The sequence below is a fragment of the Eulemur rufifrons genome, chromosome 5 (genome assembly GCF_041146395.1).
Source record: "Eulemur rufifrons isolate Redbay chromosome 5, OSU_ERuf_1, whole genome shotgun sequence".
NCBI classification, from domain to species: Eukaryota; Metazoa; Chordata; class Mammalia; order Primates; family Lemuridae; genus Eulemur; species Eulemur rufifrons.
This window is the reverse complement of record NC_090987.1, coordinates 45,088,163-45,101,023: the sequence shown is the minus strand read 5'-3', so window position 1 is coordinate 45,101,023 and position 12,861 is coordinate 45,088,163. Positions and strand designations below refer to the sequence as shown.

The 12,861-nt window shown below is 47.5% G+C and overlaps 1 protein-coding gene across 5 annotated transcripts; it reads right to left on the bottom strand.

Moving 5' to 3' along the window:
• Nucleotides 1-2,417: 2,417 nt before the first annotated feature.
• Nucleotides 2,418-12,311, bottom strand: TGIF1 (TGFB induced factor homeobox 1). Of its 5 annotated transcripts, none has more exons than XM_069468224.1 (3): nt 12,256-12,311; nt 3,902-4,130; nt 2,418-3,116 (listed from the first exon to the last, which is right to left on the bottom strand). In XM_069468224.1, the coding sequence occupies exons 1-3, from the start codon at nt 12,309-12,311 to the stop codon at nt 2,541-2,543; spliced, it is 861 nt and encodes a 286-aa protein (XP_069324325.1). In that variant the 3' UTR covers nt 2,418-2,540. The 5 variants fall into 5 exon arrangements, with proteins under 5 accessions (XP_069324325.1, XP_069324327.1, XP_069324326.1 ...); XM_069468226.1 differs by lacking the exon at nt 12,256-12,311 and adding an exon at nt 10,422-10,446 and having other exon boundaries at nt 3,902-4,128; XM_069468225.1 differs by lacking the exon at nt 12,256-12,311 and adding an exon at nt 9,596-9,951 and having other exon boundaries at nt 3,902-4,128.
• Nucleotides 12,312-12,861: the final 550 nt, after the last annotated feature.

Sequence of the window (12,861 nt, the reverse complement as noted above, 5' to 3'; positions counted from 1 at the left end):
AATTGGCAAACAAAGTGAAAGGCAGAGATTGTTAGACTAGATAAAAAAGCAAGACCCAACTACATGCTGTGAGATGAACTTTAACACAAAAACACAGTAGGTTAAAAGTGAACAAATGAAAAGAGATAAACTGTACCATGTAAATTGTAAGCATCAAAATCATTTCTATTTGGCTTCGATATGAATAGCTTTTTACACTTACCTTTTCAATTACATTTACCTGTTTTTAAATAATGACTTACATTTATTATACATCAGCTATTATCAACTAGGATCTGTAACAACTCAATAGGGAAAAGATTAAATAAAGCCTAGGCAATTTAGGGTGACTTCTTTTTTAACCACTGGGTTTCATTGACCCTTGAGTTTTTTTCTTTTAAATGACACTCACATGGTTCCTTTTCTCCCCCTTCTAGTGTTACTGATGAAAAACCTTAACAGGGCAAGTTTTCAGGATTTGCTGGTTTCCCTTGTTTGTACCAAAGCAAAAATTTCAGCTTTTGATCTAGCCACTGGAGCAAGCAATGATTCTCAATCACCTTTATTTCATTTTCTTTTCTTTTTCTTTTCTTTTTTTTTTTTTTTTTTGAGATAGGGTCTTGCTCTGTCACCCAGGCTGGAGTGCAGTGGTGTCATCACAGCTCACTGCAGCCTTGAACTCTCAGGCTCAAGCAATCCTCCTCAGCCTCCCCAGGAGCTGGAACTACAGGTGTGTACCACCACACTCTGCTAATTTTTCTATTTTTTGGAGAGATGGGGTCTCGCTATGTTGCCTAGGCTGGTCTTGAACTCCTGGCCTCCATCAGTCCTGCTGCTTCGGCCTCCCCAAATGCTAGGATTATAGGCATGAGCCATCACACTCAGCTTTCATTTTTCATTAATGTTTATTCTGTTCCTATTAGTATTTCTTTTTTGGTTTACATTTATTTCTGTGACCATCAGAGCTGGGGCCAGACCATTCTCGCTGACGTGCCCTTCAGAGCTGCGCGCACAGGCGGGCACACCACGCCTTCCCCTCGCTTCATCTTACACCTCTTGGTTGTCATTGTCAGGTTTTCTCTTTGACGTACAAAAAAATTCTTTGCGTTTACCTCTTTCTACAGTAGGGATTTTCTAAAATAGGGTTTCAAAATTAGAGGAACTTGCATTTGGAAGCACTTTTCTACATTCTTGAAGCAATACGAAAGCTCCGATGCTCCCTCAAAGTGAGACAAATTCAAAACTGGGGCAGGGCTGGGAAGGACACGGCAGTAACAACAATGAAACCTCATACTAAGCATGACTACACAGAATGGTTTTGTGGCATGTGACAAATCTGCTCAACCATATAAGCAGAAGGAGCCTCACCAATTCCCTTCTGGCCATCTGGGCTTTAAAAGTAATTGTCTGTCCCAACAAACCGCACTTATACGTAGCACCATTTTCTTCACATACCGTGACCTTGGAATAAGTACATTAACCTAATATAAACTAATGTAACCTAACAATACCACTACTGTTTATTTCATCATTTTCGAGTAAGTTTTCAGATGTTTTAAAAGGTGATTTCTCTTTAAATATAATGCTATATTTGAATGTAAAGGCCTTACCTAATTGTACCACTGAACCAAGTTTATTTTAAAGGGTAATGTGGAACAGGGACCCTGCTAAGAGACTGCTTGCGTTGTTGTTTACATCTGAAAACATAAACCATAACCAGGGGCTTCAAAACTTTTTTTTTCAACACAGCCATGTTTTAAAATATGCAGGACAGACCACCATGTATTCAGTGGCTGGCTAAAAAAGATGAAAGGTTTCCAAGAAACACCGATGAAATGATTCATTTCAATTTGTCCTGCAGTTGTAAGTAAAGCTTTAAGGGCCTGCCATGCCTCCTATCAAGAGTAAATATCACACATCCTGTTTATACACACTGGCTTGTTGTCCACAGTTCTTCAAAGAGCTGGTGACAACCCCCAACTCAAACTACACCCTACCCCCAACTTCCTGCTCATTGGGGTACTATATTCCTACTCATTTTTAAGCACCTCCCTCAACAAAATACTCTGCATTACAATAACTTTTAAAGAAAATACTTTATTATGTCATGAAAAAAGGCATCAATCAACTAGATTCAAACCTGTTTGAAAAAAAAATTGAAAATTTATTAATTAGACAGTATGTGGGCATCCTGTTCCACATGGGAATGAGAAGATGCTATAGGTTCTCTAAGTATTGCACAGTCTGAAAAAAACACCAACAAAAAAGGGGAAGGGGAGGGAAAAAAAAAAAAATCACATGATGTTGGGAACCATCTCACATTATGAATAATCTACCAAGAAACATTTAAAAAAGAAAACCCTTTGTTTCTACAGTAGCTTTGAGTTTATAGTTCTTGGAATGACTGTATTCCATTGAAGACATCTCAGTAACAGGAAGCTTCATTTTAGCAATCCCATGTGCAAATATTAATAAAAAAATATATAAAATAATGCAATTCATCTCTTGCCATCACCCCGGCAATCATGACATTTGTGAGAACTGTTTTGCTCGACAAAGGGTTAAGCCGTAAGTTTTGCCTGAAGCTCCATCTCCGCAGCCCGTTTGAGTGCAACATCCACTAGAAGCTGAAATCCACTAAAATCCTGGTTGAGGTCCGGTGGAGTAGGGGGAGGAGTGTTGAAAAGACCACTCTGTGTGTTTGTACTTGGTCCCGATTTACACGTGTCCTCGGGGTACGTGAGAGAGGTGTCTGTCAAGTTGCTGGCTGCTATCTGCTGTATGTCTGTGTTTTGTCCCACACCAACCGACTGGCAGAGAGAGAAAGGGACATCTTTCAGTGCAGTCACAGTGGTATGGCAGATCACTGATGGACGAGCCAAAATTGATCCTGGGGATGCTGGCTTAGGAGACAGTGGCCTCCCCAGGGTTGGGTTTGGCCCAGCTATACAGGAATGAAATGGGGTCTCTTCGAGAGCCGGCATGAAGTTTTTGATGCCCATTACTGACTCCACAGAGCTGGTTTCAGAAATCTTGGCCCCACGGCGGGAAATTGTGAACTGATTTGGATCTTTGCCATCCTTTCTCAGCATGTCCGGGAGGAGCCTGCGGCGGGCGTTGATGAACCAGTTACAGACCTGAAATCACATCGGTATGCTTTAACACTTTCCTCGTTCGCTCAGCCAACAGGTTCTGGGAACGTTCTACGGGGTGCCTAACTGATGTCTTTGTATTACAGGCATGAAAAGGCTTATCTGGACTTACAAAGTTATTTCAAGGTATTTGAGACCACCAAGAAAGAGAGCGAGTCCTGTCATAAACCTCCTCCTATTTTAATACAAATTTCCTTTTTTGTGTCATCATCCTTAACCCTTTTCAGGAGGAAGAAAAAAGTATAAAATCTCAAATACCTGAAAATGATTTTAGGGAGGGACAGAAGTTTACCTTTTAACTCTCCCCATTTTAAACCATTACCTACTGCCCCAGCATTTAAGTTAATCAACTACAGGAAAACCTTTCCTGTATGAAAAGGGCCACTCCTCTCAGTAACTGATTTTTCTCAGTTCAAATGACTGTGTCAACAGACATAACATGAATTACCTCACTGAAGTCTGTCCTTGTTTAAATATCAAACCAGTTTCCTGGGCAATAGAGTAAGGTTTAACCTCCTTTTAATGTCTGTTGCATAAAGGAAGGCTCTTTTAGGCATTAAAGGAAATGCTATTTGACAGATGACTGTCAAGTGTTTCTGTGTTCTCTAAATAGCCAGTTATTAGCTTTTAGCGCTATGAAGTTTACCATAAAAAGAATATTCCTTCTGTTTTTGAGTGGAGAGGAGCTTAATGACTTGACACACAGGAATGCTATAAAATGACTTTGAAAATCAATATGCAGGCATAAACTTCGTGTTCTCTTTCCTTACCTGTAGTGTAGACAGGTGTGTCTGCTGGGACAGCAAAGCCTTTTCTTGCTCCGAGGGATAGGCATTGTACCGGTGCTCATACAGCCAATCCCGGAGGATCTGCACGGACTCCTTGGGCAGGTTGCCCCTTCGCCTTCTCTTGCCTGAACCAGCTGAGGAGGAAAGGTCCAGGGGAATGTCCATGCTGTCCTCATCCTCAGTCTCACTGCCGGACACTGCAACGACACCTAGGGAAGGACAAAGGCCAGCTGTCAATCACTTTTATAAGCAGAGCAATTACTGCAAAGCTCATTTATTCTGACCATTCAGTGTCCCTGTGTTTTCTCAACTACTGAGAGTGATGTAGAGGGAGGGCCAGTGTTTTCTGTCCTGAATTACCAGGCTACAAGCAACGTCCTCAAGAGTAATTTGACTAGCACCACATCGTAGATTCGCAACCAATTGTCAGATGTCTTTTCTTAGCCACTTTCCTCTAGGATTGAACTTCTCACATTCCTTTTGAATCATGCTCAGAAAAGTCTTTTATCTGATCCACAGGAGGAGACAAACTGCACCCAAAGTGAGTAACTTGCCACATTTGAAACAGGAAGGGTACTGTGGCAGTTGGAATGTGTCTAACAACCTTCTCTTTAAGGTCACTGCTAACTAGGAAAAGCAATTTAACCAGTATCCTAATGTACATTTTAAGTGTTGTTCTTCCTCCTTCCTCCACTGAAAGTCTGAAATAAAAGGGAGAATTTGTACTTTTTTTTTTCACTGAAATAAGGAAGGAAAACTACATACTGTACTTAACCCAGTTGTTATTCTAAAGTAAAATACATGTTAAAATGTTATGCTAATTCCATGGTCATTTCTTATTCATTACTATCTACATTTATTCAAAAGTAGATGCCTACTTTTAATGAACAGTTCTAGTCACTTTTTATTAAATACAACCACCGAAGTTTTCAGTTTCATCACACAAAAATATTCTTCTACTGCTACTACTTCAGTAAGGTGAAAAAATGCCCAATACTGAATAAATTTATAATTTCCTGTAAATTTGAGCTGCCTGTTAAATCTGAACCTAGAATGCTACATATCAATAAGCAGAGTTCAGTCTTAAATTATTACATGACAAAGAAAACTGAATATGCAACCCCCAGAGGAAGCTCTTTTAGCTGTATGTACTTTAATCCTGCCAGAAATTTTAAGAATTCACAAGCCATGGAGAATATTTAAATCACAGATAGACTGGGTTCAATAAAAATTCAGACCTGGCCTTTACAGACATTTAAATGTGATTTTGAACTTAAAATTAAATAACAAATGCTCTTAACTCCGCCTTTCAAAGAACAGGCCGCTCCAAATGACTAAAGAAATACATTCTCTTTTTTGAAGACAATCTAGAATCTTAAATACACAAATGAATCACAAACCATACCATGCTTGAAAATACCAGTATTTCTATATCAGGGAAATTAATTAAACAACAAATTAAAAAGTTTAAAGGTATGCATTTTTAGCTTTGTATACTTTTTTCCCCTCTGTAGTATGTAATTTTGGTTGTAAATATGCCTCTACCTTAATTGAGCCAGTTTATCTTGACAGGAGATAAAAACAGGATATTCCTCACAGTGATAAATCATTCAATGCATTTTTAACAATTTTTTTAAAAAACCAAAAACCCACCTTTTTAATTGACTGACTTGACTTAGTGACACATTTTTAGTTTTGGACTGCAGGGGGCAGAAGGTGCTAGAGGGCGTTCCTACAGAAGAAAAGGCAGCACCCTCCAAAAACAAAATAAAGCAAGTTCTAACAAAGAGGTGGATGATCTTGCAAATTCACTTTAGCTCGAGGCTTAACAAAGAGCCACAAATAAACCGCACAAGAATCCTAAGTTTTAACTGCCACACATTTGAAATTTCCCTTCCCTGAAGATTTCATTTTTTAAAAAGTTTTTAAAAAGGGTACATTTAAAACTGAAACTAATTTCGCTATTGAGAAGATGAGAAACTTTCAAAACCCATATTGAAATTGGGGTGAAGAATTCGTTTACTAAAAAAACCTTAAGAAATTACAAATGAGTTCCTGTTTCACATTGGCTTGGATAATTAAAGAAATCTAACTTTTCAAATGTGTGAAGTTAATTGAATGACTAGAGCAAATTTGAATAAAGCGATTTGTTTTAAACTCTCCAACATCTGAAAAGCCAGACAGTCTTCTCAAGGTTTTACCTTCTCTCCCCCTTTTTTTTTAATCTAGAAAAAGTGTGAAAATTTGCTCATGGGACAGTGAATTCCCAACTGTAAGTTGGTAATAGCAAACAGTTTGAAACAAACAAACAAAAAAAACCCCTAAAGCCTGCCCTTTGATCTGCTTGCCTAGTCTGACAAGAGGCTTGATCTTTCAGAATAGGTTAGTGACACACAAAAGCAGGTTTCAGTTAAGCAACACCAAACTGCAGCGCGACTTTACTGTGTTCTCAGTTCATTTAAATAAATGAATGCCAGGCCTCTTAACAAATATTTCCAATATGTGCACAAAAGCTGAAGTAACAGGAAGTTAGGACTTCAGTTCCTTGGCTACGCCAGCTGATATTTCACTGCAGTAAAACCACGTTTGCTGCTGTCAGGACTGTTTTCATTAAAACTCTCCCTCCTGACTGTGGCTCAACTTGGAAAAACAAAAAGACTTTTTTCCTCGTTACTCATTTCCTATTGTAACAGAGCTTTTGAAAAGCCTCCCGGTTAAGACTTGTTTCCAAACGTCGTGCTTTGCTTACACTTTAAAAATGTGGTGGGCAGAGGGTGGGGGAAGGGCGGGGGGGGGGGTCAGATCACAAGCTTCTTTTACTCTATCCGCACACAAGGAAATGCTGTTTAGAAAGCCACAAGATGGCCTGAGGATCTCACAGCACTAAGGAGCAATCTTGCTTCTGCACTTTCTTTTCTGAATAGCTCTGTAACATCAACATGGGGGAGGAAGGGACAGAGAGTGACCGGCCGTGGAGCTGGATTTTAAAAATCTAGAGGAGACTAGAAAAGAATCTAGAAAAAAGATCGAAGCAAAACTAAGTACACAGTTAGGAAAAAGCAAACCTAACCTAACAAGCTTCCTGATCAGAGACTCTCCCCAGGAGAGACAACAGGAATCGAACTTAACACCCAAGTCACTAAGGTGTGTTTGGTGGCCCGTGCAAGAAGCAATCTTAAAGCGAGAATCGGAAACTGGGCGCAAAAAGACTTCGGGGGTTTCCCCATCGAACCTTTTTTCTGCTTGATTTAAAGCCATTTTAGGAGATCTTTGCCATGCTCAGCTTTTTAAGAGGACACACGATGCTCACGAACCAGTCTCACCAAAGCCCGGGCTGTGTAACTGAGATGAAGGTGCCGCTGTTTTAAGGAAACTTGAAAAGATTTTCACAGACTTTTATAAGACAGACAATAGGCGGGACCGACTCCTTGAGTATTTCCAGAGCCGACTGGGAAGGCTCTCCCCCTCCCAGGTAGTTTTAGACCGGGGGAGGAGGACGCGGGGAGAGGGAGGAGCCCGAGGAGGAAATCAAGTAGCTTTTGTTCTTGTGACTTCCCCAGCCCGGCTGAGACCGGCCCGCGCGCCGCACGAGTGAGCACGGCCACGGGCCCTCCGGAGCTCCGGGCACAGGAAGAAACGAGCAACGAGGCCCGGAATCCCGCATTCTCAGGGGCCTGCCCGCCCCCGGACGACTCCCCAGGGAAACCTAAAAAGGGAAAGAAACCCGCGTAACCTCAGCAGTCGCAGCTTCCCCCACGCGAGCTTTGAACCAGTCGCAAAGTTTCCCCTCCAACACGTCACCTTTCATTGTTCCATGAGTCGGCGCTGAGTGGCAGGACCCTACGCGCCCAGGCCTGGGAACCACGGAGGTTCCCACCGATGCAACGCGGCCCGTGGGTCCCAGCCTCGGTTCTCGGCCGGGGGCCAAGGGTTAGGGAGGATGGGGGACTCGGGGAGGGGGTGACCCGGGATGTGGGCAGGGGCGCTAGGGAGGGTCAGGGGCGCTGGTGGGGAGGGACCCGAAAGTGCAGCAGGACGTAGGGGGACGCCAGGGAAGTAGAGGGGGAGGGGCGCCGGGGGTACCCGAAGCGAGGGGCGGGCCGGGGAGGTTAATCGGAGCCGCCCCCGCCAGGGCCCGAACAATGGGGGAAGCCCACCCCCCGGCGGAAGCCGGGCAGTGCCTTAGCGCACCAGAACTGCTCTTCACAAACAGAGCCCCCCATTATGCCGGTGAGCCCCACCAGAACAGAGAGAACGCCTCCCAGTAAGGGTGTAGACCTGTCAGTCCTTCCGAGGTCCACAAGGCCTTCAAGAGGCGCCCCGGACGCTCCCCGCGCGTGTTGTGCCAGACCGAACTTACACGTCCCATGGGGAGGGGTGCGCAGGGAGTTCCACTACCTACTACCAAGTGACCCAGGTTTTCATGTTTAATTTCACTCTCTCTGGGAAAGCCTGGGGGGGGGGGGGGGAAGAAGCTCCGCGCGTCTCAGAGCCTCCCACGGAGTCCCATGGAACGCAGAAGGCAGCACGGGGAACCCGGGGGGCGCGCGGCGACCCCGCGCGAGGACCCTTCTAGGCAGAGCGCCGGGCCCGCGGCTCTGAAAGAATGTGGAGTTACGAACTCCGGGACGCTCCTGGGCATGCGCAGTCGCACCGCCCCAGCTTCCCGGAGCGATTAACTTCTGTTTTGAGCCACTCTACATAAATCACAACAGAAAAGCCAACTCCGGCCCACGACGGAACACTCGGGGGACCTCCCAGTCAGGGACTCAGAAGTTAACTTCTAAAGGGACTTCACATTCTTTGACCTTTCGGGGTGTTGTGTGTGGTTTTTTTCCCCTCCGTGTTATTTTGTTTTTAAACCAGACTGACGGCAAGTTTTAGTTGTAAAGCTTCCAGGACGCTTTGTAGAAACAATGACAGCCTGGCTCTTTGCACTTACAACCAAGCCTGCTTGTCACATTTGGACACATTTTAACTGCATGCCGCTTGATGCTGTTGGCCCTGTGTCCTAACTCTTCATCTTGCCCCAAATTCATCCTGGGAAAACTTTTGGAGACTGAGAATTTTTTTAAAAAAGTCTAGCTTTCCAAAGGTGTTTACACCCCAGGGCGATGTGAGGGATCAATCACATTCCTCCGATTGTGAAAACACAGCATCCCCAAAGTAGAGTGCCCGGGCCGGGCCGGGCAGGGCCGGGAGCGGGGAGCCCCGGGAGCCGAACTTTCAGACAAAGGCGCGGCGGCCCGGCAGCCCCGATCGCCCGGGGTCCCTGCCCGGAAAAACGAGGCGCGGGGTTCCCCGACCCGGACCCTACACCCCCGCCCTCGAGAAAGAGCGAGAAGCCACGCGGCGGCTGGGCAGAGCGTGGGGTGTCGGCGGAGACAATGAAACTTGGAGGCGCACAAACAAGGCGCTGAGCGTGTTTCTTGACAACGTGCCAGCAGCGTGGAAAGCCTTGCCTCCCCACAACAGCCCCTCGTGTTGTGTCTAGAAGGAAAACAGCCACTGCCATTTCAGACGCAGCCTCAACAAAGAGAACGGCCACGGCTCCAGCCCAGGAGCCCCTGGGCGGAAAAGTGCACAAGTCACTCTCGCCCGGAGCCCCGCGCGGCTCGGCCAGCACGTTTCTCGGGACTGGCGTCCCCCGGTGCGCACCACCCGCGGCCGCCTTACCTTTCTTGCTTTTCATTCTGGAACTCCCCTCCCAGCACGAGGCAGTGCTGGGGTCTCAAGGGGCCAGGAGCGGGGGCACAAGGGGACAAGCGATCGCCTCCTTCACGGCCGACTCTCCCGTAACTTGTAGGACGTGCTCCAGCCGTTATTGCTAAACAAGGCGCTCGGATCCCAGGCGCCCGCTCCTTGGGTGGAATTCAAGTGACACTCGGGCTTCCTCCTGCCGGGATCTGGCAGCCGGCCGGGGTCTCTCCCTTGCCCAACTCGCTCCCCTCCCCTCTCCGCTCCTTTGTTCCCCGCTCCTGCTCGGCGCACCTCCGCGCTGTCAGAGTGAGAGAGGCGGGGAGGGAAGGTACAGGAGGTCCTGCCTCCGCCCCCAGCCGCCTGCCCGTCCCCCTCCCGCCCCGCTGCTCCTCCGCCCCTCCCCCGCACCTTCCAGCCCGGGAGAACTGGACCCCGCGCGGCCGCTGTCACCCGTCCCTCGCAGGGGCGGCCGGACCCAGAAACGCGATCCTTCCTGCCTGCCGCGCGCGCACTGCCCGCATCCCTCGCCCGGCGGCGGCAGAGACGCTAGCCTAGCGCCCTGGGTTTCTCCTTCGGGCCTTTCTTCTCGGGGCTGGCGAGGGTGCGTTTGGTTAGAAAATTGCAACAGATGGGAAAAAGGACGCCCCTCCTTCCCTCCTCCACCCCACGGAAGAAAAGTCTCCCAGTCTCGTGTTTGACAGCTGCCCCAAACTCCACGGGCCCTGCTCTGGCCTCAGAAGACAGCCGCTTCTGATTCAAGGGGCGGGGCGCGAGAGGAAAAGTATTCGGGACAAGAACCAACTTCTTCCAGAATGCGCGGCTGCCATTGACACGCGGGCGCGACGCGTCGCACCCTTCTCCTCCCGGGCTCTTCCTCCAACGGCAAGGGGGGGGTGCGGGGGGGGATGAGACACTGACACCGTAGTCTGTTCCCCCGGGCTAAAGCTGCGAGTTCCGGACTGGATTGCAAGGCAGTTTCGAAATCTGACACGTTGCGGACAGACACTTGTCATGCTCACATGCTCTTTAAACGTCTCTGCCTGGGGACAGCCGGGGCTGCGACATGGCCCGACACCCTCATTCACAGACCCCGGTAGCTGCCGCTTTTATAAGAAAAGGGCGACCACGCCGTGACTACTCATCTGTTTCGGTAAACAGGGTCTACTTTTAGAACTTGAACCCCGCTAAGGGAGCCCTCCTACCCTCTGGTATATCAAACAGAAACTAACCATTAAGTAAACACATGTTCCTATTGATTTACTTTGGTTGAGAGTTAGGACGAATCTAACAAAAGTTCCTTGATGAAATCGCCCTTTTAAAAGACCAGAGGCTGTTTGGCTGATTTCAAGAAACGCACGCCCCCTCCCTTGGGTCTAGTTTGCGCGTGGGTATGTACTGTTGTTTTGAAGCAAACGGAACTGTCACATGCCGCAGTTAAGACTTTCCCCATCACTTAAGAAAGAAAGAAAGAAAGAAAAAACCCAAAGGTAAATAAGCCTAGTAGAGACGTCAGCGCCCGGGTCTGCCTCCAGCTGGGCTCGGCGCAGTTTTTGTTCTGTAACCTCGACAGAGATCCCGGCGGGCGACGTTCCGTGGAAGGTTAAACCCGAGGAGGACCAAGGCAGCCAAAGGATGACTAACTACGCTTTGGAGCCTCTGTTTTAGGATTACGTTGAGAATTAGAGCCAGCCTGCCACCCCTCCAACTCCTCCCCCGCAAAAAAGACACCCCCGCCCCGAGAGGGCTTTAAGGCCAGAGTTTAAAAAGCTTGGGTGGCTTTTCCAGTTACAGGACTTAAAATCAACAAGGAAAAAAGCATCCCTCTAAGAAGGCAGCAACCTTAGGATATTTTTCTACTGTGGTTTGCTGACTGCTCGGCACACAAGAGAACACGCATCTAAAAGAGCACGGGGGGAAAACACGGTCCTGGGGAGAAACCCGCAGTCCGGACGCTGCCCTGCAGCTGCCCCGAGCGCAGTTCCTTCCCGGGCTGGCTGCAGATGAATCAGCTGCTGCGCCCGAGTGCGGGACAGATGTGGCGCGGGGAGGAGGCCGGCGCCCCCGCCGCCCGTTAGAGGGCCGCCTCGTTAGCTGGTTTGAAGGGTTGTTTGTTGCAGGGATTGGTGGCTCATATCCGCTGGGGAACCGGGAGAGGAGGGAGGAGGGACGCAGGGAGGAGGAGCCGGGGGCCGGCCCACGCCGCGACTCCGCGGTCTGAGTGGCAGGAGCCTCGTCTGGAACTCGGCGGTTACTGGGGAGACGCTTTGTTTGCTAACTTCGAAAGCGGCTTCGGCAGCCTCGGTCGCTTTCGAAGCCACTCTACAAAACACGCCTTGGGTCGGTTTAACCCTCCCCCGCCCGCTTTCGGCAGCTCGAGACTGAAATGTTTCCTCCTCCTCCGTGGCTCTCCTTGGCCACGCGGTGGCTCTCATTATGTACACAAAGGTAGCTTTTCTCTCGTCTAAGTGAGTTTGGCTAAGGACTGCGGCTCTCAGGCAACCGAGATGGAAACTGAGAGTTGGAGCGGGTTTATAGCTTGAAAACAAACTTTACAGGCGGGAGAGGTAGGGGCAGAGAGAATTAAAAGCTTCTTTCAAATTAGGGGGGAAGTAAAAATGGAGATTTAAATTCACCCTTGGCTAGAAGTCTGGCTTGATCCAGCCAATGCACACCTTTTGCTCGAGCAAATCATATCGAAGCAGTTGTTGAAGCTGGCGAGATGCTCCAAAGAGGAACACCCATACAATTCTGTGGTGTAGCCAAAGCCTTATAACTGCCCCCGCCCACACACTCCCTTCACCCCGGTAGATGCCCCCCGACCCCACCCTATTCCCCAAGGCTGGTCCCAAACTTGTTTGGCGCTTTGGATTGTTGGTGCATTTTGGAAAGAAGTGCCTGGGGTCTGCACAACATAACAAAGGAAAACAATCCAAAAAAAGTGGGCTTCAAATAACCAGTAATTGCTTAAGATATTTTTTGTTTATTCGCTTATCTCAAGGTGGAAAAACGAGTTTCAGTTCTGGCTCTGTCAGTCCCTTAATGTCTCAGGGCCTCTCAATAAAACGGATTCACTGACTTTTAAGATTCTTTCCAGTGCTAAAAAAATGTGTATGGATTCACATTTGCTACATATTATTTGCTGAATTCCTATGAATGTTAATTGAATCGGGAGATTGCCTGAGTAAAATTGAGGCGTTGCTTAGTGCTTGCAGAGGCTTCTGATAAACGGTTTTCGCCATTAT